Below are 22,938 nucleotides of genomic sequence, written 5' to 3'. Positions count from 1 at the left end.
TATTAAATATGAACAGACGTATAAAGGCCATACCCACCAGAATATAGATGGTGCACACTAACATTTACCTGAGGTGGATTCTTTGAAAACTTTGTTGACACCCTGGCGACCATAGCTGGTGATGATGGCCAAAATTTCAGTCAATTGGGTTTTCAAAAGAAAAGGCTTTAGTCGCCATAAAATATTGCCAAGCTGATTATCATTGCACGTGGCAACCTAGCAACATAATACCTAAACATAGATGATACACACTAACATATACCTGAAGAGCTCAATAGCTGTGGTGGTAAAGGCCATACCCACCAGAATATAGATGGTACACACTAACATATACGCTGTCTTCTCTAAATAATAACAATTGTCAAATATATTTCCAAAACCTTACACAGTGAGTAAAAATACTTCGTTTTACAGCTTTCTGGCACGAAATACTTTTCTAGTTTTGCTTTTAAAAGCTTTGTATAGAATTAGACCCATGTAAGTTCTATAACTATTTCGGTACTTCTTCTTCATTTTCCAAATAGCATCAGGAAAAAAAAAACAAATTTTATGAAGTTAAAATTGAAAATGTAGGGTTGACTCCCTCCCCCCCCCCCCTTGCATCTCTAATAGATACTAATGTTGATATTTTGGCATTGTGTCCAGAAAACTCAATACTTTTACTCACCCTGTATGTTAAAGAGAGATTCTGAAATATTCCTGATTAGGAGCAAAATGACGTCATGCAATACAAATTAATAATATTAATATAATTTTACCATTGGTCAATTACAATGTATATTGGCCTATCATTGGTCATTTGTATTGTATAAAGTAGTTTTTATTATGCACTATAAGCTGCTTCTCCTGATCAAAATGCTGGCATTTCATAAATGCAGTCTATAAACCAAAATAAAATGGCATTTGAATCAGGAAGATATCAGAATCAAACATTTATTCTTACCTTTCAAAATAAGTAAAATATGACAATATTATAGAATAGAGTGTAATCAGAAAATCAAAGGAAATTTTAATTATTGCCTTTTTTATTGCCTTATGAAATAAATACTACTGATCAAAGTATCATAAAATTAAAAGTTATGAAACAATTATTAATTTTACTAAATACTCATGCATCATTCCATGCAAATTAAAAAATTTACAATTAAAAAAAAACACTTTAATTCATAAATTTGTAAAAAAAAAAAAAAAAAAAATGTATATTTTTTGCAAAAGAATAATAATGTTCTAAATAGGAAGTTATCTAACAAAAGGCATTCTTATATGGTATATTCATGGTATTATATTGAATGATAATGCTCATACACAAACAATTTAGCATTTTTTTCCAGGGATCGAGGGGACTATGGACTGTTTATTACACTAGTCCCCAAAGTTTTATGATAACGTTTTCTTATTAGTGAGCTCAACATTATTAGTAGACTTTTATTGAATTTGACTGGCTGGTTGATTAAGATGAGTGTCAAAACGTTTAACAACTTGTCCTATCCCTTTAATTCCCTGCTGTTCTCTCCTTTTGTTATAATAATACCTTTTTATAATAAAGGCTATTATAAGCGTACATAATGTACATTAAGTCAATTTTCAGTCATTTAACATAAATTGCCTGTTGATGAGCACTGATAAACCCACCCCCTTCTTTTTTTACAATAAATTTAAAAAAAGTATTTTCCTTATTGAGGGCACTAACCCTGCGGGGCTATTATGTTTCCAACATAACCTAACCCAAGCTGACCTACAGTAATAAACAAACAAAGAAAAACTTATCCCTCAAGTTCCCTGAATGGAAATTGTGTGGGGAATGTCCCCGTGGATATTTTGCTAAATGAAAATAATTGTCAGGGATTTCTAGGGATAAGACAATGGACAATAAATTAAAGTACATCACCAATGTCAATACACAAAATTAACCCTTCTGTAGATTACAATTTTTGGTTGAAACTTTTGACACAAAATCCAATGAACCAACCAACCAACCAAAGTTTAATAAAAGTTCCCAAAGTTGTTAATCCAACGAATAAGAAAACGTTATTAAAAACTTTGGGGACTAATTTAATAAACAGCTCAATGTCCCTTTCCTCCCTGATAATTGTGTATGTAAATGACCGACCCCTCCCATTTATGCTGACATTAAGGCTAGATTAAAACATGGATAGAGTTTAACTTAAAGTCAAGAAAATAAAACATTATGATAACCCGTTTTACCCCATCCCTTATCCTCTACCCCACTTTTGCTTTCATTACAAAATTCTTCCATCCTAACTTAACAACGCTACTCAATAATTTAGCTCACCAAATTTACACATAAGGTGACGTTAACATGGGAAATACATATAATTAATTATGAAAATAATATATCCAAGTGCGTCTGTCGATAAAAAGAGAAAGACGCAATAAATCATTTAGCTCTTTATTTTTAATTTTTTAAGTTTAAAAATATTGTACTCGGCTATTCCTTGGCCGATTTAGGCTTTTAATCTTATCCTGGCCGAGACAAATTTAGACCGTTGACTAATCAAAAATCGGTTCAGTTAGAGGGATACCCAACGTCTCAATTCATTGCTACCAAAAGTCTTATAACTACGTTGCAATTATATAAAAACCCGTAAATTGAGTTTAATCAAAGGAGTATACTACACATTTCAATCACGCCCCCATCCCGTGATACAGCGTGGCATTAATTTGTCATCGACCAAAACATGAACTCTACTTTTTTTCATGTTGCAAAAAATTGGTACCAAAATTTGTCAATTGGTTTGATTAAAAGCTAAAGTATAATCTCTGAAAAGTTTGCTGTATTATTTTTAGCCTAGATCAGAACAGGAACTCTACTTTTTCATGTTACGAAAAATTGGTATAATAATTGGATAATAGTTATTTCCCGTATCGTATTATAAACAGCTTTCCGCGGTTATAGAATGTACAATTATAAAATTAAAACCAGATTTTTTAGCCCCGAGGTGCCAAAGGCACAGGCTAAAAAAACTGGTTTTAATCTTATGATGGCACATTTTTATATTCGTAGAAAGCTGAATATAATACGATGCTAGACATAGTTTTTTCGTATGGATGAGAACCGGTTCCTATCCACCGGATTCGAATGAATACGAGAATAGATTTTATTCAATCAGGTAAGGAAAGCAACCTACAAGTCATTATTTTCTTGTTTTTACATTTTGTTAGGTTAAATTTTTTAATTGTTGTTAATTCTTAAATAAAATTTTTGGTTTTAATCTTCTTTGCCTTATATTCATTTTAAATCCTTTTTGAAGCTACTCAATAAATATAAATGTATGTTTGTCTTGTCTATATATTTTGATATAGTTTTGATAAGAGATTTGCTCCTAATGGATACATTTATTGTCTATTTTTAAAAAAAAATGAGAACAATTAAAAATAATTTAGGTTTAGACTGGTACCAAAAACTATTAGTATTCAATGAAAAGTATATTATTTTAAAAGTCATGCCGTGCAAGAGCTAAGAAAAAAGTTTGTTAAAATGGATTTTTTATGGTAAATAATTTCTTATTCTGTTCTACAAGCTATAAATGTGTATACACAATATACAAATAGAAACTTTAATATGGTATTTAATAAAAACAACTCTTAAAATCTACTATGTCTGTACGTCCGTCCGTAACTTAGATGGCATAAAGAAATTTGTTTTGAAATGTGGACGCCTGCAGCATCCGATGATGAAAAACAAAATTACTCCTTCTGTGGATAAAAATAGTTAAAAATTATAAGTGGACTTTTGAACCCACCAATCACAATTTATAAAAAGTACCCAAAGTTTTTGAGCCAACATGTAAACGTTGTCTGAAAACTTTGGGTACCATTACCAGAGTAATTTATGGTCCAATGCCCTCTCCTTCGCTGCATTAGATGTGTATATTAACTTGAAAATCTTTATGATTGTTATTTTCTATGAGAATTTATAAAAGTTAAAGTGACATTAATTTTAATATACAGTATAAAAAATAATCAGTACTGTCCTTTTAAGTACCTAAAATTAATCAGTACTGTCCTTATTAGTACCTAAAATAAATCTTAAAAATGATAAAAGCAATCATGCAAAAATATGTTCAACCTCTTTCAAATCTGACTGCAAAAGCATAAAATTGGAATTAATTCTAAGTACAATGATAATTATATACAAAATACAGAAAATTTTCATATTAGAATTTTTTTTTGATTGGATAAAGCTTTTACATTCTACAAAATACAATTAAAAATATTTGGGTAACAAACATAGAAATATAAAATAATGTACCTTTATTGCAAAATATATTTAGTAAAACCTTAACAAAAAAGGTAATAGAGAATATTGTGCTTATATGTACAATGTGATCTAAAAGTCTAAAATAATATTACAAAATATCCAATATTTCTAGTTTATTTTTTAGAAAATTTAATAGTTCGGCCTGTTATAAAAAAAAAAACTTTTGACCCCATTTTTCAAAAGAGAAATAAAGGTTATGGACTATAAATGATTCTTCCCCCTGGCTTTCCCCCTGAACAAAGAAGAATTTGTATAATATTTGGGAAGTTTAATTTAACGCTCATTGTCCTGTCTCCGCCCCCTGTTTTGTTACCTGGGAATGCTAAAAATATTCCAAGGTATTTATGTTTCTTTTTCCAGTATGGCTTAGAAACCGATTAATATCCGCTTCGTTAGAACCGGTTAATAGCCATACTGAAAACTCATGTTTCGTTTTATAGACAATTTTCAACGAATCATAAAATAAAAATCAGAAGATTCATAACATTTTTTGTTATCCCAGGACTTCGGACCCTCGGGGAAAACAAAACTGTAATTAATCTTATGATTTGCATTTTAGTATCCGTGGAAAGCTGTTTATAATACGACCATTCTTAATTGGTTCAATAAAGCCTAGCTTCCATCACTCTGAGTATTTATGTAAAAGTGATGTATGATGTTGTTGTAATGATAATATCTCTAAAAGGGCTCTTTTACACTTACCCCTTTCATATTTATCTTTTCTCTCCTTTTTTGAAAAGCGAATCTTTTTTCTGATACCATTTCATGATCAAAATTTATACTAAAAGTATCCCTTAATACACCTTTTTGAGCGTTTAGAATAATGCTTCTCTAAAACCCATTAATTGGGTTGGTTATAGTTCCTTTCGTGACAACGATTCTTTAGGGGCGTTTTGTCGTATTTAAACAGTAGATTTTCTCCTATTTCTAGCCCCTGTGGGGGCTCTAACCCTAAGGGGCAATCACCTAACCTAAAATAATCTATGAAAATACGACAAAACTCCACTTAAGAGGCGTTGTCACGAAAGAGACTCTACCCATTCATTTGTTTAGCTAGTAAACTATTATATTAGAATTTGATTTGATCAAATTGAAAAGTAATGCTTTACATTTCATCTTCACGTGTCATGACTGTAAAAATTGAATAAAAAAGTCGTTTAACTAAAAAATTTTATAAATAAAATTGTATTTCTAAAATTACTAACTATAAAGATTACTAAAAATGAACTATTTACTAAATCATCTTCAGTATTAACTACTTAAATTTAAATCTTAGTTAAAAATAAAATTCTAAACTACAATTGTAATACTGCAAAATTATATAAGCTAGATACGAATAAAAATTTCAAATTGCTAATAATGCTACTTAAAGCAAGCCTGCACCAAATACCAGTTTTTTTTCTATTAAAATTGGGAAGTTTAAAATTTATAAATTGCCCAAAAGAGAATTGAAAGATTTTTCCAGTTTGGCTTTAAAAACGATTCATATCCGCTTTATAAAATCGGTGTTCAGCCATACTGAGATATCATGTATAGCATCATATTACAGACAATTTTCACAAATATGAAAATAAAAATCATATAATTATGCTAGTTTTTGTTATCCGAAACTATCGTGGATAACAAAACTGGTTTTAATCTTTTGATTTTAATATCATCGGGAAGCTGTCTATATTACGATGCAATAAATTACTATCAAAATCTTTTGGAAATAAGGCGTACTCGTAAAAAAACCAGGTAATTGCTGCAGTAGTGCTCAAAACAAATATGTTCTCTACGAAATTCTTACCACCAATCTTTATGTCTGATAGAAATAAATTAATTCATATCAAATAAAATAAATGTAATAGTTATTAGATCAATAAATTGTTCTTTTCTTATAATAAAAATAAAAATATTTAGATACACACAATTTTAACACCAATTTGGGGAACCAAAAATTAAAAAAAGTAATCAATAATACAGCAACATACATTTTTTTAAAGATAGTTAAAGAATAAGACTTATTTTCATTCATATTTTTTTCACTTAAAGCGGGTTATTTTTCTCGCTTTTTTTCAGTAAAGTTTTGTGAAACCTTTTTTTGTCAAATGTGCCTATTTAGTCAAACTGTTGTTAATTTTGACCAAATGTACATATATTTGTGAAATGGCCATAATTAAGAAAAGTTTGACCTAATAACCGCATTTGACTAAACGCAATCAAATGAACTTCTTTGAAAAAAATATTTGTAAATTGACAAATCTCTTTACTAATTCTTTAAACCATCTTTTTGTTAAAAAAATGAACACATCACCAAATGCCTTTTAATGCATGTGTTTGTAATATGTATCAGTTTTTAAAAACATAAAAAAGTCCAAATATCACTTTATATATTGTAATAGCAAGTTTGCAACATCTAGGATGAAACAGTTTTGTATGATACATGCTTTTATATAAGATTTTATTTTTATTTTTGAGGTTTTTTCAAGATGTGTAATACTCTTTATGCAAAGGGTTCTTTTTTATTGGAGTAATGGATGTGAAATATATGGATAGTGTGAGAGATCTTGTATACACTGATAATATGATATATCTAGCTGGATAATATAATAATACCCAATCCACTCTACTACTACTGGAGGAATAAACCGCCCATAATTGAGGGTAGCAACATAGATTGACAAAAAAATTTCCCCTGTCATGTATTCTATATCCATTATTTGAGTCCTAATATCAGTCAGAACAGTATCATATGGGCAAAATCCCAAGTATCATATGATTTATAAAAAATAACACTCTACTTTTTTATTGGATTAAAACACACACACGCACACACTAACACACATGTTCAAAATGTTAGTCAAGGTTTTGTACTTTGAAATTATAGCTGGTGGCCAGGAATAGAAAGGAATAGGTATCCGTATATTAAAATGTTCTAAGAACCAAAAATTTTTGTTGCATATTCATAATAGACAATTAAAAGGACTAACAATTTGTTTTTGGAGTTTTACAAATTTGATTAAAATTTTGTCAGGGTAAGAGATATAAAAATCCTTAAATTCTCAATCAAATTCTTAATTATCTCTCACTGACATATTATGTATAGATGTTCTGAAGACTCTTATGTTAGTTTCCAGTATAGCTTCGAAACCGATTAATATCCCAAGAACTTTAACCGGATCTGAGTTTTATTGAAAAAACACCCATTGTTTCGTATTACAGACAGCTGTCTATGAATAATAAAATAAAAAATAATGATATTATCCAAGGCTTACAATATTAGGATTAACTTCAATTTACTAATCGCAGAAAGCTGTCTATGATAGATAACAGTTAAAATTTTTTTAATTAGATTTCAACTTAGATTCCTATTCCTTTCTATGGCTGACATTGTTGCTGGAGGGAAAGTAGTAAATTAGTTGATAACCGTTTTTGTTGCTAATTAAACTTGTTAAGCTAAAATGCACTCTGTGTTTTTTTTAAGGTCAACATTTATCTGGTATGTTTCTTTTTTAGAGCCTTTAAACATAAACATTATATTTACCATTTAACTGAAAAAAATGTTAAAATTTCAATCCAGTACATATACAGAACTTGGTTTTAATTTTAAAAAAATTTATCTCATTAAATAATGAGGAAGTTTTTAAACATTTGATGGCTCTAAAAAGTTAACATAATAAATGGTAACAATTTGTATTTCATGAGAAAGGGTAGGGGGAAATTTATTGTTGTCTGATTTCAAAGATAAGAAAGGGGGTAATTTTTTCGCGTATTTTCCGTAAATCTGTGTGTTACCGTTAGCTGAATGCGCTTAAGTTGAATTGTTTTTATTTATGACCAAAAATACATATATGAAATTTCATAATTAAGAACAGTTTAACCTAATACGCGCATTTGACTAAATGGCCACACACAACTTTACCTAAAATACACGAAAAATAACAACCGCCTTATTGCTCCAAGATATTTCATTTTCCAGCAATTCCTAAAAAAAATCTTCCAAATTTATTAAAATATTATTATTACCTGGGACAATATCACCAAACCCAATGGTTGTCATTGTTATGAAGCAAAAATAAAATGCCTCAAAGAAGGTCCAGTCCTTAAATTAAAAACAGCCAAAATTTATAAAAAAAAAAATTAATTTTAACATATTTGCAAAAGAACATTGGTCTATAAGAGGGATGTCAAAGCTTTTTACTTTGAGGGAACTAAAATGGGGGGTTTCTAATGTATTTTCTACAATTTTGGGTGGTAAAATGAGTGAATCCAAAGTTTGTGAGGGGTCAACACCACTTCATCCCCCACATATGGCCTATAAAATTTTTGAATAAAACGACTTTCTACTGATATTCAAAAAAGCGGAAATAGCATTAAGAATCAATTTAGTTTTAAGTTGAATAGATTTAACTAATAAAAAAATTTAAAAGACTAAAGTTAAGGGGTTGAATGATTGTGATTGTGGCATGTGGATGGACAGATTAATTGATGGATGGACATACAGAAATATTCCAGTTATAGAGGAGCTGTTCTACTAATAAAAATGTTTACCTCCCACAGGGTGAATAGAAAAGCGCCACATGACAGGAAGACAATAAGAAATATAAAAACTATTATCGCTGTGTACATTCCATTTCCAATACCCATATCCTCATCCCTGAGAGAAAAAAAATAATTGTTACAACAATCCTGAGAAAAACATTGATGCCTTAGTAGTTTTTAGAAAGGTATTACATTAATATGTTTCAAAACATATTTAGATATTTTTCATTTAGTTTTGTTTTTTGTCATAACCTCATATACTTTTTACCTCATTTTGGTGGTTTAAGTTCCTTACCAACAGACCGACTTATTCAGAAATATCAAACAAATTACAAGCTTTTAGGCATTACATCTTTTTTACTTTTTATGGAGCGTTTAAAAAAGCTAATTTTTGTTTTCTTTATGACACTCCTTAAAATGCAGTGAACTGATTATACTTTATAATATTTTAAGAAGCATTTTTAGAATCTTAATGTCTTTATAGTCAAGCTTTAAAAATTTTAGTTTTTAAGTTTTACATATCTTGAACTGTTATGTTAGAAAAAGATTATTTTACTATTTGTTGCAATATTATTTTGTTAAAGATTTTACAAGAATTTGCTACAGTAAATAAATATATTTATGGTTATTTGGCCAGATTCCTTGTATAGTTGTATAGTAGACCATCCTTATCCTCCCCAACAACCCCTCTGTGTCCATAAAAAGATTACTGTCCCTTCATTTAAAGACATACAAACCTTACACATAAAAAAATATATTCTAAAACTTGCCTTCTAAAATGACCTCAAAATTAATAAAAAAAAACTAACCAAAAAAATTGGTAACTGTCCCTGACTAACTGGAAGAACTGGAAAATTTTGGAATCAATGGAAGAAGAAAAAGCCATATGCCCTTTTTTCAAAAAGTCTTAAAACTAACATCAAATTCAGAAAATCTGATTTATGTACCTGGCATGCTTTATTTTTTACTTTTGTGTGATATATATTCGGAAGTTCATGTTATTATCAGTTAGGTCAGTTGAAGGAAAGTCAAACAGGGTTTGAGTTTCCCGCAGGGGTAATAAAGAAATTTGTAAGGGGGTGATGATCTACTGACTATATAAGTAAACTTACTAGTTATTAAAACCCTTTGTTACCACATTCTTAGTATTATAGTTTGTTAAACCTTTGTTTTAAATTTACACCAATCTATTTCCATTAAATAAGTTAATTGTCATAATATAAAAAGCGGATGAAGTTTTGTAGATATCTTGTAAACAAAGCATGAAAAACACTTCGGCAAAAAGTTTTATCTTTATGTCCAAACCTCTTTTGAATTATTTTAAACGTTCAATGTTTTTTTTTACTTATCTGAATCTTTCATATCATGTTATACAATTAGATCTTTTCATTAAAATACTCTCTTTCGAATTTTAGTCTTCTGCTAACCTAAAAAGTTACTTTAGGAGCCTAGAAATACATGTACAAAATTTCAGCTCTGTATCTCTACTGGCGACCTAGCGCCAGGCATGTAAAATATCAACAGATAACGGTAGCACGGCGGTTTTAACAATATCACAGCAATGTGCAGGTTTTAAGCTCTTCTGCATATTTCAATTTAAACACATAAGGGCAAAGATATATTATCCCAAAAATCTTTTGTCAAAGTCTACTCTACACCTAGCGCCAGTCAGTTTTCTAAAATCATGCCTTTTATACCTGTGAAAATAGAAATCGCCAGCGCTAGGTGTGGAGTAGACTTTGACAAAAGATTTTTGGGATATTATATCTTAAGCCTTATGTGTTTAAATTGAAATATGCAGAACACTTAAATTCATCTTCCAAGCCATTCTCTAGGCATTTTAATTTTTTTTTATGAAATAACGGTATTTCAAAACTGCCCTTTGAAAAGGCCTAGAAAATATCTTTTTTTTTCACTTTTTTCATTGCTTATAGTTACAACTTATTAAGATATTATGCTCAGTTAAAAAAAATCGGCGCCTCCAGCACCAAAACCGGCAAAAACTGGCAGTTAAATTTTTGTGCCACTACTTGCCCCCCTCTTCGGTAAACAGTAGTTATCTCAAGAAGTAAAAGAGATATCAACACACAGAAAGAAAACTTTTTAAATAAAACTGAACTAAGTAACCATTACACATTCAATTTTGGGACTTTCCTTCTAGGGGCTTGTGGAGCAAAAGACCCACCAAAACACTAAAAATATGAGTTCTGAGCTTATTTTTAAAGATATCAACCTGATTTTTTAAAAATCTTTTGTTACCATAATTGAACTCAGTAACATTTACAGATTTCATTTTGGGACTTTCCTTCTAGGGGCTTGTTTGGCAAAAGACCCCCAAAAACTAAAAATGTGAGTTCTGGTCTTCTTATTTTTAAAGATATCAACCTAATTTTTTTTGAGAAAACTTTTTTCACTTAACCAAACTCAGCAACCTATACATATTTCATTTTGGGACTTTCCTTCCAGGTGGTAGTGGAGCAAAAGACCCCCCAAAACACAAAAAAATATGAGTTCTGAGCTTATTTTTAAAGATATCAACCTGATTTTTTTAAAGAAAATTTTTAAAATAAAACAGAACTCAGTAATGATTACACATTTCATTTTGGGACTTTCCTTTGAGGGGCTTGTGGAGCAAAAGACCACCCAAAACACAAAAAATATGAGTTCTGAGCTAATATTTGAAGATATCAACCTGATTTTTTTAAAGAAAATTTTTTAAATAAAACAGAACTCAGTAATGATAACACATTTCATTTTGGGACTTTCCTTTGAGGGCCTTGTGGAGCAAAAGACCCCCCAAAACACAAAAAAATATGAGTTCTGAGCTGATATTTAAAGATATCAAACTGATTTTTTTAAAGGAAACTTTTTTAACATAACCAAACTCAGCAGGGGTGTACAAGCTTTTTTTTTTTGGGGGGGGGGGGTAAAATTTGCTTGGAGGGAGGGGGGGGGGGGGTAATTACCCTCCCTGAAATCTGTTGGTAAACAAAATTTGCCCCCAGGGTAAAAAATTTTTTTTGGAGGGGGTTATTTAAATTTTATTAAATATTTGGTATTTTTTTTGTTAGAGATTTTTTATTTTGAGGGGTATTCAAAATTGTTTACCTCTCCTAAAATACCCCCTCCGAAATGGTTGATATCTTTAAAAATAAGTCCAGAACTCATATTTTTAGTTTTTGGGGGTCTTTTGCCAAACAAGCCTCTAGAAGGAAAGTCCCAAAATGAAATCTGTAAATGTTACTGAGTTTGGTTATGTTAACAAAGTTTTCCAAAAAAAATCAGGTTGATATCTTTAAAAATAAGCTCAGAACTCATATTTTTAGTTTTTGGGGTCTTTTGCCCAACTAGCCCCTAGAAGGAAAGTCCTAAAATGAAATTTGTAAACATTACTGAGTTTCATAGATGTCCAAGAGGGGGGTAAAGTGGGGATTACCCCCCCCCCCAAACGAATTTGGGGGTGCCCCCACCCTCAAAATATGCTTGGACGCCCCTGCTGAGTTTGGTTATGTTAAAAAAGTTTCCTTTAAAAAATCAGGTTGATATCTTCAAATATCAGCTCAGAACTCATATTTTTGTGTTTTGGGGGGTCTTTTGCTCCACAAGCCCCTCAAAGGAAAGTCCCAAAATGAAATGTGTAATCATTACTGAGTTGAGTTTTATTTAAAAAATTTTCTTTAAAAAAATCAGGTTGATATCTTCAAATATCAGCTCAGAACTCATATTTTTGGTGTTTTGGGGGGTCTTTTGCTCCACAAGCCCCTCAAAGGAAAGTCCCAAAATGAAATGTGTAATCAATACTGAGTTCTGTTTTATTTAAAAAAAATTTTCTTTAAAAAAATCAGGTTGATATCTTTAAAAATAAGCTCAGAACTCATATTTTTTGTGTTTTGGGGGGTCTTTTGCTCCACTAGCAACTGGAAGGAAAGTCCCAAAATGAAATATGTATAGGTTGCTGAGTTTGGTTATGTGAAAAAAAGTTTTCTCAAAAAAAATTAGGTTAATATTGTTAAAAATATGACCAGAACTCACATTTTTAGTTTTAGGGGTCTTTTGCCAAACAAGCCCCTAGAAGGAAAGTCCAAAAATTAAATCTGTAAATGTTACTGAGTTCAATTATGGTAACAAAAGATTTAAAAAAAAATCAGGTTGATATCTTTAAAAATAAGCTCAGAACTCATATTATTAGTGTTTTGGTGGGTCTTTTGCTCCACAAGCCCCTAGAAGGAAAGTCCCAAAATTAAATATGTCATAGTTACTTAGTTCAGTTTTATTTAAAAAGTTTTCTTTCTGTGTGTTGATATCTCTTTTACTTCTTGAGATAACTACTGTTTACCGAAGAGGGGGGCAAGTAGTGGCACAAAAATTTAACTGCCAGTTTTTGCCGGTTTTGGTGCTGGAGGCGCCGATTTTTTTTAACTGAGCATAATATCTTAATAAGTTGTAACTATAAGCAATGAAAAAAGTGAAAAAAAAAGATATTTTCTAGGCCTTTTCAAAGGGCAGTTTTGAAATACCGTTATTTCATAAAAAAAAATTAAAATGCCTAGAGAATGGCTTGGAAGATGAATTTAAGTGTTCTGCATATTTCAATTTAAACACATAAGGCTTAAGATATAATATCCCAAAAATCTTTTGTCAAAGTCTACTCCACACCTAGCGCTGGCGATTTCTATTTTCACAGGTATAAAAGGCATGATTTTAGAAAACTGACTGGCGCTAGGTGTAGAGTAGACTTTGACAAAAGATTTTTGGGATAATATATCTTTGCCCTTATGTGTTTAAATTGAAATATGCAGAAGAGCTTAAAACCTGCACATTGCTGTGATATTGTTAAAACCGCCGTGCTACCGTTATCTGTTGATATTTTACATGCCTGGCGCTAGGTCGCCAGTAGAGATACAGAGCTGAAATTTTGTACATGTATTTCTAGGCTCCTAAAGTAACTTTTTAGGTTAGCAGAAGACTAAAATTCGAAAGAGAGTATTTTCATGAAAAGATCTATTATACAAGATATCTATATTAAATTGCCCCCTCTTTTACTAGTTATTACTTTTATTAGCAAAGTTAATCAATCTTTAAGATTTTTTTTTGTAAAGCAGCTAATCTATAAAACAGAGGGGTTCGTCCCACAGACCTAGTCAACTTAGTTAAACTGACCGTCACTATTAGCATATAAATAAAAGCGAATAGCATTGCTCTCTTTTTCTCTATGTAGAACATTTTCCCCAAAGATAATTATACTCACTGTATAGAGAAGACTTTAATGATGTTCAAATGGAATAAACTTGCTATTGCTACGCTATGAATTGTTTTAATTGTTCTTTTTTTAATCAAATTATTATACTTTTAATGATAATTAAATCCTAATCGTTGAAATTTAACTTAGTAATTTGATACATAAGCATAAATTTTTTGTCTCATTTTGTCTATTATTGGAGATTTGAATATTATATAAAGCACACACTATTATTATGAACACGCACCGCGTGCTTTTTAAAGCTTAGTGTCCCTCACTCTATGTGACGCTTTGTAAGATTAATTTTACCTAAGAAAGGAAAGTGTTTTTTTAAATCTATGTTATTCTATCTATGCAATTGTCTATTTTAAGTTATTATTATTTAGATTCCATCTTTATGTAAAAGCAGTAAATGGTCATTTTTTATATATCATTATTTAATACATTGATACATACTTTTCGTCTTTACTTCCAAATTCTGAATCTCTAAAATATATAAATTCAATAAAACATGTAGGTTTTCAAGAAATTTAATTATTGCCATACTAGATATCTTTCAGTTATAAAGCGGATAAAAAGAAGACGTAACTTTTATCTATTTTATGCGGGCAATACTAACCTGACCTAACCCAATCTAACTGAAAAACATAAAAACATCCACTTTCGGTTCAAGGGCAATTGCCGGCTAATATTTAATGATGTAGCTCCAGACCAACAAGGATGACAACATCCATAAAAGCGTAGAAATAAAGTCAGAAGTTATGACAAATAAACATTAACACTTGTAAATTTTCAGAGCTCAATAAGCAGAAAATAAATTATTTTTGTATTTGCTTATAAGGAATGAAAATTTGCTATTAAAGAAAAAATTATCCGCTGTAATCGATAAATACACTCTAGGTTTATCAGGAAGGGAAGGGGACATTGGGCTATTTATTACACTAGTCCCAAAAGTTGTATTATAACGTTTCCTTATTCGTTAGCTCAACAACTTTGAGCACTTTTATTAAATTTTTAATGGTTCCTTAAGTTTCAAACACTAATTGTAATCTACAGAAGGGAGAATTTTGTGCATCATCATTTGGAATGTCCATTGTACATCAATTTATCAGTCATTGTCTTATCCTTTTAGGTCCTTGAGTTTTATAAATACATGAACTAAAAGGTGAAACAAAAACTACTCTCTTTCTCCCATTAATCCCAAAAAATATAAGAACTTATTTATCTTCAAGAATAAGAAACTGCACATCTTTACATAAAAATATTACAAGATAAAATTAAAGTAAAGTATTATACAGTCATAAAATAATTTACGCTAAAGATCTCTAAAACGACTAATCTATTCGAGTTCTTTAGATAAAATATTTGATAGTTCAAAACTTTAATGATCTAGTTTAAGTTTCGTTTTACTCCTATTTCCTCTTAAAATCCCTGAAATTAAAAGAAATCTTAAAACTCTACTAATTCAAAAGAACCGAAATAAGTGTTTTTTGTTCTTTTCTATTAAGCAAAGTTGCCAAAACAAATCGTAGTCAACTTTTTAAAAAAGTTGGATTGTTTATTCATCTTGTTAAAAAATTAACTCGATTAAGGTGTTTGAAATCGATAGGACAATCATAACAAGCCTAAATTATAAATAATAGAAAGCTTTTAATAATTGGCAACCCTGCTTCATACCATTCATTGAAAAGTCTGTATTTCTTTTATTAATGGATATAGAATATGTGGATATTGTGAGAGATTCTCGCATACCCTAACAAAATGTTTCTCTGAGCTGGCTAATCCCCCCCTCATAACTTTACTTCATCCACATCGGTTACCATGGAGGAACGTATTGACTAATATCTGAGGACAATATTAGCAACCTAAATTGGCTTTAAAAAATTCCCTTGTCACGCTATCCACGTTTTTATATCCATTATTTTAGTGTTTGTTTCTCTACAAATTAATGAAACTTTTTCTTAGGTTAAGTGTTTTTTTTTAAGCGGAGCTTTTTTTTATTTTTTTGGTTTGTACGTCTGTAATGGATAGCTCTTTAATTTTCTTTAGGCATGCTGTAAACTTTTAAACCTTTTAAAACTGTATAAAGATGACATCTGTAACAGTCCAAAAAATGTAGTACATGTGGTGCAGCACCAAATAGATATTATCATCTGCATCATCAAAAAAAATTATGGGGATTTTTTTGATTTTTTTGGGGGGTTTTGGGGTGTCCCACCCCCCAAGAAAATAGCCAAAAAGTATCACAGGATTAAAAGGTATATACCCTGATGAGTAGAATCCGATCGGTTCAGTGGTTACCGAGATCTTAAGGGACGGACGGACATCAAGCTACTTTGTATTACAGATGGTATTTTTGTTATAAGTTCGGGATACAAGTTATATGTAAAGCTTCGCGTTTTGAAAATAACGTCGTTCTTGTCTAAACATAACTTTACTGTCCTGATTCTGCTTGGTAATGTCAATCTGTGGCTTTTTAATTTCAATTTTTAATGTATCAAATGCTATCGTTAAGTCAAACTAACATAAATTACCATCTGTTGAAATGGGGAGTGAGAGGACAATTTAACAAAATATTTACAACATTTTTACGCTTTTAGCAAAATTCAACCTCTCACTAAATATTTGTTTAATGGGCTTCCTAGATATTTTTACACTTTCTCGATATTGAAAACACATTGTAAAATATGTACAATGCCTACTAGTTCCATAAGTTGAATAGTAAAAGATTTTAGATGAAGAAAGAACAATATACTATTATATATGTAGTCTAGAAATAAGTAACATACCAATCATAAGCGTGAGGAAGGATATCAACTCCCCCCTGTGTTGAGAAGTCCTAACTGTGCATGGCAATGAGTTGCGCCTGTTTAAGAGCCAAGGAATTCATTCTACTCTAACTATTTATGTCGCGCACTTGATAGTAGTAGTAGGAACCATTTTAAACGTCTTTAGTGTTGCGGTGTCCAGCCATCACCTATCACCATCAAAAACGACGAGCACGGTTGTGGGTTAAGTTATATTAATTAATATAAGAAAAATTTCAGTTGATTACTAATACGGACAGAAGTACGTATATACCTAAGTTAAAGAGCAGCTATGCATCCAAAAAAATGTACTTACTCTCCTTTCTCTTTCTTGAACTTATCTATGATTGGTTGGATTTTGTCTTTATATTTATCCCAGATTGTACTAAAAATATACATAAATAATCATTATATAAAAGTACCATAATGTCTATCTGTCTGTCTGTACCAAAGAATCTCTGTAATCGATGCACCGATGTGGATCTTCTTTGTTAAGTGAAGCTTCTCTAACGTCCTGGGAAGGTATATATCTATTTAGTGGGAGAGTACCTCCACCCTCCTATGAGAAATCGCTGCTGAAAAATGAACCCCCACCAAAGAAAATTTAAAAAAAAACTATATATATATTGTCTATTTGTCTTTCTGTCTATCTATCTGTATGTTTGTCTGTCTTTCTGTCTATCTATCTGTATGTCTGTCTGTCTTTCTGTCTTTCTATCTGTTTATCTTTCTGTCTATCTATCTGTATGTCTGTCTGTCTTTCTGTCTATCTATCTGTTTGTCTTTCTGTCTATCTATCTGTATGTCTGTCTGTCTTTCTGTCTATCTATCTGTTTGTCTGTCTGTCTATTTATCTGTTTTTCTGTCTATCTTTCTGTCTATTTATCTGTTTGTCTCCCTTTTTAGTTGTTGATAATCTACTTATGAAAAAACCTTTATTTTGCTTTTGAGCGTCCTATTCAAGAAATAAAACTTAAGATACTAGAAGAGTAACAGCTCAAAGAGAGAAGAAATAATTGGCTGTTTATTACACTAGTCCCCAAAGTTTTATGATAACTTTTCTTATTTGATGGTTTAACTTCTTTGGAGACTTTACTGAATTTGATTGGTTAGTTAATTAAATTGAGTGTCCAATCGTTTCAAAGACTAATTGTAATCTACAGTGGGGTTGTTTGTTTTGTGTATAATCATTGGGGATGTACATCAATTTATCGGCCATTGTCTCATCCCTTTAATTCCCCGGTAGCATGTTTGTACCTGAGAAGCGTAGCAAATAATTGACCAACATCTGCGACCACACTCAATGTGAACGGGATGCCAACTGAAATAAAAACAAGGATAAAAACATCCATATAATTAGACGGTAGGACAAACGAATATTTATACATTTTGTTTTAAAATTGCATTTATTTAAGACAAAATTACATTTTTAGGTCTTGATTTTTAAGATGAATCACTTGCATTTTTTTGTAGCCTGTTGTCGAAGGAATGATTGCTAAAAATTTTTTTTTAAAATAATCAATTTGAATAGAAGTACGGACAATTCTAACATGCCCAAATTAACGTTAAGAGCTATACGTTACGCACGAACGTTCGGAGCGACAATAATTAATTTTAGAAAAACTTTGCTTTTAAAATGCGTTTAAAGGTTAAATTGCCCATGCAAGAATTTTAAGAGTTTACAAAAATTCAATTTCATTTTTTTTAAGTACGTCAAAATGATTCTCTATTTTTCTATGATTTTAAAGCAATCAATCTGTGTACTGGGCTAATATCTATTGGGATATCAATTTATCCATGGATAGCGAGGGATAGAACAATGTTAAAATGTCCATCTTTTAATAGATTGGAAAACTATAGCAGGGATCTGAAGGGATAAGTCAATAAAGGATAAATAGATGCATACCCTACAATCTATAATACAAAGTAGAACGATATATGTCTGTCCGTCTGTCTGAAGCTTAAGATCTCAGTAACCACTGAACCGATTTTGCTTTACTCTGTGACGGTTTCAAGCTATTTTTTGGGGAGTGGAACATCCCCAACCCCCCCCCCAAAAAAAAAAATTAAATATTTTTTCTTTTTCTATTTTTAAATCTAAAATACCAAACCTCTAGGGGCAAAAAAACCTAGAGGCTAGGGGGAAAGCCGCTAGTATAGTAATAAAGTGGCCCTTTATTTACATTAAATTTATTGGTGGAAAAGTTGGAACACTGCTAGTTTGTATCCACCAATTAATATTAATCAACTGTAAGGTTTAAAGGCAACTGTAAATCTTTGGGAACTAGTATAATTCACAGTCCAATCCCTCTCTAAAATTAATTTTATCAATTATTGTCCCCTCCCTCCTTGATATTCTCCCATTTGTGGCTTTTCAAATTTTAGAAATGTATTCAATTTGAAATCTTTTTATACGAGTGTTCATACCATCAGAAAATAAAAAAAGCTTTGTTTCTGCTTTTAATATGTCAATTGTAATGTTTTCTTATTGCCAGGAGAGGAATAGGACCATGTAAAATATATGTCGAAGTCTTAGCCTCTGATTTTAAAGCTTGGCTTTAATGGATCTTGTTATTACAGATTTTTTTAGATTTAGAAAATGGCGTTGCTACATAAGACCTTATCCCGCATGAGACCTAGATTGCAAAAGACCTAGTATTACAAAAGATCTAGATTACAAAAGACCTGATCTCACATAAGACTTAAATTACAAAAGACATAGTCTTACATAAGACCTAATGCTACAAAAGACCTAATTACGAAAGAGAATGAGATAAAAAAAATTGGAACATAGGAACAACTTTTATTCTAGTACATATATGCAATTGAGAAATTGATTTCAAGGATTTATATTTCAAATAAGGATGACAACATCCATAAGTAGCGAAGCACAAAGATATTTCGGAATTGACAAACGGCCAAAGTTAATTATAAAGCAGAACTTCACTTGTGTTTTAAAACCTATGAAAAATATGGTTCATGTCTTTTAAAGAATGAGAAACAGACAGCAGATAAAAAATATATAAATATGCTATGTCATAGAAACCTTCACTGAAAATTTCAACTGCCTCAATAGTAGCCGAGAAAATAATATTTCCTCAGAAGCATGCTTGACTGACTGACGGGAAAATAAAGTAGAGTATAGAGTAGCTTTGCTCCTCAAATAAAAAAATATTGTATTTATTGAACTTGATTTTAACCCATTAGTGCCGAACTTCCCCCCTGTCGTCAGAATCACTTGAAATTTTAAACACAGCTTCCTTAAGGGATTGTAAGACATTTGTATTTTTAGATTTTTTGATTTGTGGCATACCAAAGAAGTTTTTTTTTGCGTCGTTTCCGACGCATTCGGACTAATCATTTTTCCCATGCGTCTATTATGTACCATATCGGACTAATCATCTTAGGCTTTTACTGTATAATCTATTAGTTGCTTCGCCCCTAACCTCTAGGGTGGGTGGGGAATGGCAGAAAAATAGCATAAAACCATCCCAAGATATTCATAAAGCTTTCCAGATAAGTAAAACCAATTCAGACCCGAAATTTCTATAATCTTTAGCTTCAGACAAAAACCTTACTACTTTATAGTATGGAACACTATACTAGCAGCGGCTTTGCCCCTAGAGGCATCCAGGGACCCTTGGGTTTGGGGGGAGTCAAACCCCCTCTTTCAATTACAGTTTTTAAAGAAAATTTTTTAAAAAATAATGAGAGGAGTTTATTATTTTCTAGGGGTGATTTCTCCTAGAGCGGTTGTGGTACTCTCCCCAAAATAGTTATAAACCTTACCAGGTCCTATGAGAAGCTAAAATGTAAAGGAGAACCATATCGGTTCAGTGGTTATTGAGATACCTTAGTACACACAGACACATGTATGTAGAAAGTATATTCTGTTACTTTATTAGAAGGATACATAACACAGATACTCTACAATCAGTGTTTGTCTGTACGTCCATTCGTCTGTATAAAACAATTCAGAATATAATTATTTGGTACTAGTGGCTACGCCCCTAGAGGCCTTTAGGGGCACTTGGGATGGGGAGAGGTCATTGAATTCTACAACAATATTTTTTATTTTAGATTTAAAAAGAATTAATTTCATTAAGTTCATTCTATTTTTTCTTGTGTTGGGGGTCTTTTTTAAGTGGCGATTTCTCTTTGGAGGGTGGTGGTACTCTCCCCCAAAATATTTATAAACCTTACCAGGTTCTATGAGAAGCTACCATGTAAAGGAGAACCATATCGGTTCAGTGGTTAGTGAGATCCCTTGGTACACAACACACAGACACATGTAGAAAGTATATCCTGTTACTTTATTAAAAGGATACATAAGATACTCTACAATCAGTGTCGGTCTGTACGTCCATTCGTCTGTATGAAACAATTCAGAATATAATTATTTAGTACTAGTGGCTACGCCCCTAGAGGCCTTTAGGAGCACTTGAGATGGGGAGAGGTCATTGAATTCAACAACAATATTTTTTATTTAAAAAGAATTAATTTCATTAAGTTAATTCTATTTTTTCTTGTGTTGGGAGGTCTTTTTCAAGGGGCGATTTCTCTTTGGAGGGTTGAGGTAACCTCACCAAAAATAGTTAAACATTCCTAGGACCTATGAGAAGCTACAAAGTAAAAAAAGAAGCATATCAGTTAAGCAGATACACAGATAGATACCCTTTCACTTTATTACAATGTTTAGCAAAGAAATATGATTTTGTCGACAATTATATTGAACAACCCAATACATGACAACCCCTCAACCCCCCCCCCCCCCCAGCCCCTGTTAATCCTTAAAGTTTTATAATAACTTTTTCTTATTTGTTGTCTTACCAACTGTGGGGAATTGTATTTGTATTTTGATTGGTTGGTTTATTAAGTGTCCAAATGTTTGAACCACTAAATGTAATCTACAGAAAGATTTTATGGTATAATATCCCTGAGTAAGTACATCAATTTATCGGCCATTGACTTACTATTTTAGATCCCTAACCAATACATTTCTTAGTTGTAGCGTAGTTGTTAATTATTTGGATGCAATTATATATATACAGACGGACGGATGTACAGACAGACCATAATTGTAGAGTATTTGCGCTATTTTTATGAATATATTAACAGCTAGGCTGCAATAAAAATTATGGAAGTATAAACATATTTACAGTCTTTAATTGGCTGTAATTTTGGATATATAGACAGACATACATATATTCCCTAGTTGTAAGGTAGCTATTATTTATTTGGATGCAATTATGGAAATACAGACAGGTGGACGTACAGACAGACCCTAGTTGTAGATTATCTGCGCTACTACTTTTATTTCCTTAAAATAAAGTAACATGTTATTGTATGTCTTTGTGTGTGTACCAAAGGACCTTGCTAACCACTGAACCTATATGGTGCTCCGTTACATGGTAGCTTCTACTAGGTCCTGGTAAGGTTTATAACTATTTTGAAGGAGGGTACCACCACCATCCCTTAAGAGAAATCATCCTTAGAAAATAAAAAAAAATAAAAATTAAAAAAAAAACTTTTTCTTTAAAAAATTGTAATTGAAAGAGGGGATTTGACTCCCCCTGCAATCTAAGGGGCCCTAGATGCCTCTAGGGGCGTAGCCGCTGCTTGTATTGTATTCCATACTATAAAGTAGTAAGGTTTTTTGGCTCAAGCCAAAGATTACAGAAATTGAAGATCTGAATTGGTTTTACTTATCAGGGAAGCTTTATAAATACCTTGGGATGGTTTTAAGCTATTTTCCTGACATCCCCCACACGTCCTAGAGGTTAAGGGCGTAGCAACTAGTAGATTATAGGAGATTATACAGTAAAATCCTAAAATGATTAGTCCTATAAGGTCAAAAAGGACGCAATGTCTAAAATGATTAGTCCGAATGCGTCGATTACGACGCACAACAATTTATCAAAAAAAAATATGTAAACTAACTAAAATTAAAGAAAACTTAGCAGAAACTAAAAATATATAACAAATGCTATAATTAATTATAAATAAGTATGTTTTAATTCTTTAAAAGAAAAAAGTTAGGCCTGGTGTGGAAATTTTTTCCTATTTTTTCCACTTCTGCCATGAAA

The 22,938-nt window shown here is 31.2% G+C and overlaps 1 protein-coding gene across 7 annotated transcripts in view; it reads right to left on the bottom strand.

Moving 5' to 3' along the window:
- The window catches only part of LOC145335095 (TWiK family of potassium channels protein 7-like), a 92,947-nt gene that overhangs the window by 2,917 nt on the left and 67,092 nt on the right, over positions 1 to 22,938 (bottom strand). For 3 of the 7 annotated variants that reach the window (XM_080180803.1, XM_080180807.1, XM_080180808.1), the window contains 7 exons: positions 18,110 to 18,173; positions 17,169 to 17,237; positions 14,502 to 14,531; positions 8,816 to 8,921; positions 8,291 to 8,366; positions 6,072 to 6,086; positions 263 to 344 (listed from right to left, as the gene is read on the bottom strand). In XM_080180803.1, the coding sequence (XP_080036929.1) occupies positions 263 to 344; positions 6,072 to 6,086; positions 8,291 to 8,366; positions 8,816 to 8,921; positions 14,502 to 14,531; positions 17,169 to 17,237; positions 18,110 to 18,173 (442 nt within the window). The remainder of the gene's footprint in view (positions 1 to 262; positions 345 to 6,071; positions 6,087 to 8,290; positions 8,367 to 8,815; positions 8,922 to 14,501; positions 14,532 to 17,168; positions 17,238 to 18,109; positions 18,174 to 22,938) is intronic. The other 4 variants (XM_080180806.1, XM_080180809.1, XM_080180804.1 and 1 more) reach the window with 3 other exon arrangements.

The sequence above is a fragment of the Acartia tonsa genome, chromosome 13 (genome assembly GCF_053477335.1).
Source record: "Acartia tonsa isolate MP-2025a chromosome 13, ASM5347733v1, whole genome shotgun sequence".
NCBI lineage: Eukaryota > Metazoa > Arthropoda > Copepoda > Calanoida > Acartiidae > Acartia > Acartia tonsa.
The sequence above is the reverse complement of the archived record's forward strand: the minus strand, read 5'-3'. Positions and strand labels throughout refer to the sequence as shown.